At 47.0% G+C, this 8,240-nt stretch overlaps 1 protein-coding gene across 2 annotated transcripts; it reads left to right on the top strand.

Moving 5' to 3' along the window:
* Positions 1–144: 144 nt before the first annotated feature.
* On the top strand, positions 145–7,362 carry DTYMK (deoxythymidylate kinase). Of its 2 annotated transcripts, XM_037406620.1 has the most exons (6): positions 145–300; positions 664–772; positions 1,762–1,852; positions 2,995–3,039; positions 4,395–4,592; positions 6,818–7,362. In XM_037406620.1, exons 1-6 carry the CDS (start codon positions 171–173, stop codon positions 6,926–6,928), a joined length of 684 nt encoding a protein of 227 aa, XP_037262517.1. In that variant the 5' UTR covers positions 145–170; the 3' UTR covers positions 6,929–7,362. The 2 variants fall into 2 exon arrangements, with proteins under 2 accessions (XP_037262517.1, XP_037262518.1); XM_037406621.1 differs by lacking the exon at positions 2,995–3,039 and having other exon boundaries at positions 146–300.
* Positions 7,363–8,240: the final 878 nt, after the last annotated feature.

The following is an 8,240-nucleotide window of genomic DNA, read 5'->3' as shown; positions in this document are numbered from 1 at the left end:
TGCTGCATATTCATGAGGGGCAGGGCGGGAGGGGGGCGGGGCCTTCTTTCCCGCTTCACCGCCTCCGTGGAGGACCTCGGCGCCTCAGTGCCCTTGTGCCGCCTAGAGCGGCGCGGGGGCGCGGGCTGTGATTGGCCGGGCGGTGGCGGAAGGGGCGGTGCGCGCGGGCTATGGCGGGCCGGCGTGGCGCCCTGATCGTGTTGGAGGGGGTGGACCGCGCCGGGAAGAGCACGCAGGGCAGGCGGCTGGTGGAGGCTCTGCGGGCTGCCGGCCACCGCGCCGACCTTCTCCGCTTCCCGGGTACGGGACCTGCTGACGCCCGGAGGGAACGGGGCGGGGAGGGAGTCCCGCTAGGTAGGGCCGTGGTGCCCCCGGCGGCGGTGGGCGTCCGCCATCAGGACTCCCGCGGCGCGCCCGGCTCGTGGCCAGCTCCCGCCCGTGACAGGTTGACCCCTGCCCTCGGGCAGACCCACCTTCTGCCACCCGTAGCAGGCGGATAGACTCTCGACCCGGGCAGACCGACCTCCCGCCCGGGACAGGCGGCCTCCCGCCCATGACAGACAAACAGCCCCCCGGGCTGGCGGGTCCCCAGGACAGACGGTTACCCCTTTGGCAAGAGCAGCTTGCGGCAGCATTTGCTGCTTCTCCCCCTCTTTCTTACAGAGAGAACAACGGAGATCGGGCAGCTGATCAGCTCCTACCTGCTGAAGGAGAAGAACCTGGAGGACCACACTGTTCACCTCCTTTTCTCTGCTAACCGCTGGGAACATGTGTAAAGATACATGTTTGTTAAGTTGTAAAAGGAAAACACATGGTGTTGAATCCTCCCGGGGTTTTAGACTTTGTAGTGGGTACAGTAGGTACGAGAATGTGATAGTTTAGCAAAGGAAGCATAGCTGGAAGCAGTGTCTCAGAGACCGTGACAGCTTTGAATTTAATCTTAGGTCAAATCCCACAGTTTGCTTTTTTGAAATGAATAGGTACGATATTTCTAATCCCTCTGCCCTAAGAACAGGAGAGCTGAGACTGTACCAGCCTAAACCGTGAATTTACTTTCCTAAATTAAGAGACCTTGCTTTGCACACAAGTCCATGTGAGTGACAGGGTGGTTAAGAAATTGTGTCCAAATTTCCCCTCTAGCTGAGGGCTGCATTGAGCCGTAAGTGGCTGTTCTTGTTTTTGGCCCCCGAGTCTTCATGTGTGGACCTAGGAAAATCAGTGTTGACTGTTGTTTATACCTGGAAACTTACATTGCAAAATCTTTTCATTAAAAAAAAAAAAGCTTTGCTGATTCTGCTGTAGTGGTGGTGCCAAGCAAACTGGGAAAGTATAAGGCAGATGAGTGAGCTGTAATAAGAAATGTCATTGTCGTGAACAAAGGAAACTTTTTTTTTCTGATTGAGGCAGAGAGTATCACAAATCTACTGCACCACTTAAAAAGGGAAGAGGACTAAGCTGTTCACGTCTGTATATAGTTCATCTGTGATCTTGCCTGTAAGCCATGGAGCTGCCTTGAGCAGTGCCTGGCACTGGGGCACCCTGAACTTGGGTGTCTTGAAGGGATGTTTGTTTAATGTCTGTTAGAGGACAGAATACAAAGAGCGATTTTATCTGGGATTAGCATCACAGATAAACCTGACACTGCTAACATTAACAGGGAAACACTGGCTTTGTGAAGCATCTTTTAGATGAATTCTTTTCATTTGTATCACTTACAAAAGGAGTGCAACTTTTTTTTTATTTCTCCCACGATTTTTTCAGGCCATTGATGAAAGAGAAACTACATCAAGGGATCACACTTGTGGTTGACAGATACGCCTTTTCTGGAGCGGCCTTCACAAGTGCCAAAGAGGTGAGCGAGACCCACAGCAGCCCCTGCCCCTCTCTGTATTTGGGGAAGCAGCTCCAGTTAGAGGCCTGATGCAGGTGTCAGTGTGTGTGGCCCAGGCTCCTGCTCTGGGGAAATGAGGATTGAAATTGAGGGATGGCAGTTTTACCTCTGGTATTGACATGGTCTGTTTGCCCAGGTCTATCCCTTCCCCAGAAAGAGCAGAGAAACTCATTTGGTTACTTCTGTAAATCTGGACAGACTCTTGCCGTGGAGAAGCTGGCCTGTTTAACTCTGGAGAATGATCATGAGAGTTTATTCGAGATTCTCCACAGTTGCTCTGGCTGCTGGCCCATAAATTTGCAAAGAATAACAGAACCACATACATTGGAAGGGACCTGCAGAAGTCACGAAGCCCAACCTCCTGCTCAAGAATACATCTAATGTCAAGCAAGCTACCTAGGGCTACATCCAGCCAAGGTTTTAGTATCTCCAGGGATGTAGATCCACAGCCTTTCTGGGCTTTTCTTTCAGTGTTCGCTCACCTTTACAGTAAAAATGATTTTCTTCATTCAGCCTGAACTTTGCATACTCTCACTTGTGCCTTTTGGCCTGTCTGTTCACTTTCAAGACAAGTCAGCTCTGTCAGCCTCCCTCTGGGTCATTCTACACAGTTAATAAGATTCTCCCGAGTCTTGTGCTCTGAGGAGGCTGTCCTGGAAGATCAGCCAGCTTTCGTGGGCCTTTTTGCCTTCCACATGAGTTTCCTGGGGTTTCCTGCTAAGAGGTCCCTAATAAACAGAAATCTACTCTCCTGAAGTCCATGCCAGCAATTCTGTTTGTCTTGTTGACTCCTATCCAGATTTTAAACTACTGTTACATGTTCCTTGCAGCCAAGTCTGCCCTTGACCTTCTTCGTACCTTCCACCTGTTCTTTCTGGCTTGTTGAGTAACACATCCAGGAGGGTACTTCCCCTCGCTGGCTTATCAATCACCATGTCAAGAATTTCTTCAGCATGCTCCAGAACCTGGATTGCTTGTGCCCAGAAGGTAGGCAGGTGGTTGAGGTACTCCATGAGTACCAGGACCTGCAGCTGTGGTCCTTCTTCCAGCTGTCTAAAGAATGTTCATCAACTTCCTCTCTTTAACCACGCGGTCTGTTGCAGGCCCATCACCCATGCTACTCTGCCCCAGTTTTGTGCTGCTTTCAGGTGAGCCTCTGTTATTGTATCATCCCCCAGATGTTTCCTCCTGGCCTCTCACCTTCGGTTCTCTACAGATTGCAGACCTTCCCCTGACATACCTAGCGTAGACACTCTTCTTCCACTTCATCAGATACATCCCATTCCTGCTCAGTAGCCATTGATACTCAAAGCGAATCCTATGGTCATAGGGGCTTGAATCCCTGCTTGTAGCACCAGCTGGGCAGCTGAAAGTTGACCTACGTTCATGCCTGCCTAAGCCTTTCCCTGCTTTCTGGAAGGATCAAGGAGATCCTGGGCTCCCATGCTCTGCACTGTCACTTCCAGAGCCCTGCAGTCACTCTCAATACATTTGAGATCACTCCAATAGCATCGCTGGTGCCTGTGTGGATGAGCAGGAAGTGGGCAAGCCTCAGTGGCCTCTCCACAACATCGTGGATTCACGTGCCCTTATGGAAGTCTTCAAATCTGTCAACAAGATCCAAAAGCTGGAAATCTTTGTCTCTTCTGTGTGGGTGGAAATTCGAGGGTAGGGTGGGTATTTGATAAGGAGTCTCCACTGGCTCAGAAAGACCAACACTGTGTGGTGCTTGTATTTGGGAGCAGCTTGCTTCTGGACTTAGAAGAATTAGATTTTATATATTCACTGCCTTTTCTATCACGTTAACTGATTCATAGCTAGTTAAAATAATTTAACGTAGAAGTATCAGTATGTTGGTTATATCAGTTGGAATATCATTTTGTTGATTGCCATCTATTTCCATGTGTCTTAAATATCAAAGACACTGAATTCAATTTGTGTATCTACAGAGCATGTATTTTCCATTTCTGTTGATTATTTATGTTTTCTGTAGGCTTAAACTCAAAGATTATGTCCATTTACATCTACTCGGTGCTATTAATCTTAAAGTAATTGTGAAAAATTATATATGATGTTCCACAGGGGCTTTTAGAAAACATTAATTTATAATTATGTAAATTTATAAAAATTAAAAAATATATATCACAAATTTTGGACTGATAACAGCTGTATGTAGATTCAAAATACAACTTGGTATTTAGTTCTGATGGGCTCTGCACAAGAGATGATAAAATCTTTAGCTCTGACTTAAGTGAGCATGAGAGGTGCACAGCACCTTGCAAAACGTGGTCCCCCCAAAATTAACAGGGCTGAATTTCCATGATAAGGTGGGATACTGCCTTTTCAGTTTGTAGCCTTGTAGCAGTTTGTTAGTGTTTGGGGCTGTACATCCTCCCTTCTCTGGCTGTTTGTTCCTTTCCCACCTAACTCTCCAGCTAACCTGCTTTCCTTTCTTCACATGCCATTCTTTCTCCTCAAACTTGGTTGCCTTTGTTTGGGACAGAACTTCTGCCTGGACTGGTGCAAACAGCCTGATGTTGGACTCCCAAAGCCAGATCTGATTCTGTTTCTTCACTTGAGCCCTGAAGCCGCAGCGGAGCGAGGGAACTTTGGAAATGAGCGTTACGAGAACAGCCCCTTCCAAGAGAAGGTTCTACAGTCCTTCTATCATCTGATGAGGGACAAGACATTAAACTGGAAGGTGAGGAGGAAACAACCCTACTGGGCCTGTCACAGACCAGGGTAAGGGTCTGTCATGAGAGCTCCCGAACTGTGCCCGTTGTGTCCCTGTGCTCCCCCTTCCTGCTTCTGGTCAGGGGGACACATTGGGGACCAGGCAAGGGTGCTGTGGTGTGTGGCAGAGAGGGCACTTCCCTGTTCCAGGACACCCTATGGGGCCCTGTCGTAGTTGGGGGAAGGCTTTTTTTTTTGGTTGATATGTTTTGTAGAAGAGCTTTCTAGAAATTGCTCTCTTAAAGACAAACTGTGACAAGCTTGGGTAAAAAGCAGTGGGACCCACCCATGCTCTTCCCTGCCCGTTTCCTTGGTGTCCTGCAGCATCTTCCAAGGATTCTGGAATCCCTCCTGCTGTAGGCCCAGTACTGGTGATCACCTTCCTTCTCACGTGGCCAGTTTCCATCAGCATTTGCTGTTTTAATGCTACCAGGACTCTCCAAACACATGATTTTTTTTTTTGTTCCACATGCTGCATCGCTTTTCCTTCTTGCTCACCCGTTGGAGCTGTTTGCAGAGGACTGCACAGTCAGCAGCCTTACCCCAGGAGAGGAAGTGTGGCCCGTTTATCCTGTGTGAAGATAATCTAGGCTGAGGTTTTCTGGTGGGGGCATCCTTTTTACCATCTCTATCACCCTGTCAGTGCTCGATTGTGTTCATTCTGTAAGCTTCGTGCAGACACAGGAGGACACAGGTTATGGATAAGTTGTTAGGCACAAGAAGCAGGAGATGTACACAGATTTGCCAAATGAGCAGACTGTGCAAGGTAGAAGGAATTCTTCACAGCCTCTTTTAGGAAAACATTCTCCAATGTGAAAGAGTTTGTGTGTACTATTAGAACCTGAAGGGCCTAAATGTACAACAATCGCCAAACTAGGACTTTTGTTCCAGTAAATGTTATGCTAGTAAATCACCTTCCCTACATCACAGTGACTGGAAAAATAAGCTGACAGAAAACCATAGAAAAAACCCCAAAATAATTCATTTAACAAAAAGAAGTATGCTGTCGTATGAGACAATACAGAACTTGTGTATAATCTCTAAACTCTGGTTTTTCCAGAGATTCCAGCAGTAGACAGTGTTTCTTTTAATACTTGTCTTCTGGCATTTCTTTTGTTTTCTATCAATTTCTTGAAAGGAGTTTTCACTTAAAGCAACATGTCTGTTTAAAATATCCCAAAGTGCACAACTGTCAGACAGATAAATACCAGAATAGGTGATGAAGAGGTGTCCCTGAAATGAGCATGGAAATCCAGTTTACACATTAAAGGTATAGTTGGCATTCCTGTTTCTTTGCCCCTCAGTATCAGAAAGAATAACAGACATCAAACATTGCCAAAGAACTGTTTATGCCAAGGCACGCCTCACGGCTCAGTGCCGTTGGTTACACAAATACATTGACATCGGCGAGCTGCTTGTGGGCAGTGCGTGAGCATGAGGGTGAGGTGCTGGCTGTGCTGTAACGAAAAGGCCATGATTTAATCGTGAAGTCTGTTTATTGCACATCCTCACAGCCTGCTCTTGCTCAGCGACACTGCACGGGTCAGCGTCACGTAGGTCACCGATGCACCTCTGTCCATCTTCTCACCAAGTCCTTTCTTCACCTTGGTCACTCCCTCAACCACATAGGAGCGACACTGCTATTCTTTAAACATCAGCCTGAGGAACACTGGCATCGTATAGCTCTACCACCTCTACTGACCTCAGCTTGCAGTATTGAAAAAAACAAACACCAAAATCCGAATCTGAAACTGGAACATTACATGATGGAGTTTAGAGGTTCCTGCTATTGTGGGTGGAGTTTAATTTGAAAAACCACTGAAGGATCAAGACACTGACATTTCTAGGGGACTACAGTACGGGATGAAGAAGTTTTAATTGCTTTTGTATCACATGCCCCAGAGACTGTCACCAAACAGCACGCAGCGGCAGCAAAAAATTCTTCTGTTTCACCTCATCCAGCCCCACATTCACTTCTTAGATATGTACTCCTAAATAATAAAAAAAAAGCTTTTCCAGTTCCACTATGCAGGTTTCCAGTTCCAGTGCACAGGTGTAATTAGCTCATTTCACTGCTCATGAACAGTAACCATATTGAGTAATGGGGGCAGCTGATACAACAGCAAGGTAAATTTTTCTCATTTGGTGGTGTTAATTGAATACATTTCTGTTGTTTTTTTGTCTTGGAAACAGACAATGGATGCTTCAAAGAGCATAGAAGATTTGCACAGAGAAATCAAGTCCATTGCAGAGGAGACCCTGCAGGAGGCTCAGAATAAACCTTTGGGAGAACTCTGGAAATAGAACTTTATACAGGTTATTCTTTCAGATCTATTCTCTTAGATCTTCCTCACTTGGATGACTCCCCTACATCACCTCCCAGTAGCTACAGCTTAGATCCCATGTATTCTTCTGGGTCCAGCGCAGTGCTGATGTCCTTGTAATTTTATCTGCTCCTCCTCCATCTTGCGTAGACCCTTCTGTATTTTATCAATCAACCAACACACGATGAGCACGTAACGAATTCCTTGTAACAGGAGCTCTTGTTATAGCTCCATCCTGTAGTGCAGGTGCGGGTAGAGCCCAGGGCTGCCCCTGGGCGCAGCAGCAGCAGGCAGCGGCCTTCCCAGTGTCAGGGAACTGCTGTGTTTCTGATTCTTCTGCCTCTAGTCAACATATCCCTTGTGCTGAAACCAGTTTGTAGAGGACTTGCTAATAAATTAGTCTGTTATACATTTGCACGGGGCATTCCCCCTTCCCCCCCCCCCCCCCGTGTGATCATTTATTTTCTAGAATGATATATGGGAGGTGAAGGTGCTGTGGTTCAGGTGCTAAATCCAGGGAGAGTGGTTTGCTAGAGCTGGGGAATGGAGAGATGAATTCAAGTCTGCTCCTGCTCCACATCTGTTCAGTGAGAACAGTACAGGAACTGAACAATACAGAAATGAGTAAGAGTCTGAAATAGATGCATTAGCTCATAGCAAGGCCAGTTTGAAGGGTGAGTGGCACATAAATAATTCTAGACTGGTCAAGTTACCCCTGTGGCCAAGATCAGGAGAATAGTCACTTGTGACTCCTGCACAGGCCCCAGTGCAATTCAAACAGCCTGGCACAGGCTGCCAAACCACATCAGCTATGAATTACCTAAGTCATCGGTAATGACCAGCAAACTACAATAACAAACTGGAATATTGAATCATTTGCAAGGTGCACTGAGATATGGCAGTGACCGGGACAGTTAATGTCTATCTGCTGGACAGCGGACTTGCCTTCCAGCAGTGTGGACTAGACTGATCCAAGCTGATACAGAGACTAAATCCAGCTCTGACTCTTGGAGAGAGAGGCAGATTGAAGCGATCCACTAGCAGTGAGAGGAAGGTAAATGTTTAAAACAAATTTGCTATGCAAAGCATCAGGTGAAATGGGAAAAGCTGCTGCCTTCACTCTACAGCTGCACAGCACTTGGTAGCAGAAACACTTGTGAAGGAGGTGAGCACCCGTTACACTGAACCAAGCCCTTCCAGTGACACTGGAAGACAACACCACACAGAGAAATCATTTAATTCCTGTTAGCTTTAGGCTCCTGCCTAAAAAGGCAGAAATACCTGTTAAAGAT

Source organism: Falco rusticolus, chromosome 13, assembly GCF_015220075.1.
Source record: "Falco rusticolus isolate bFalRus1 chromosome 13, bFalRus1.pri, whole genome shotgun sequence".
NCBI classification, from domain to species: Eukaryota; Metazoa; Chordata; class Aves; order Falconiformes; family Falconidae; genus Falco; species Falco rusticolus.
The sequence above is the reverse complement of the archived record's forward strand: the minus strand, read 5'-3'. Positions and strand labels throughout refer to the sequence as shown.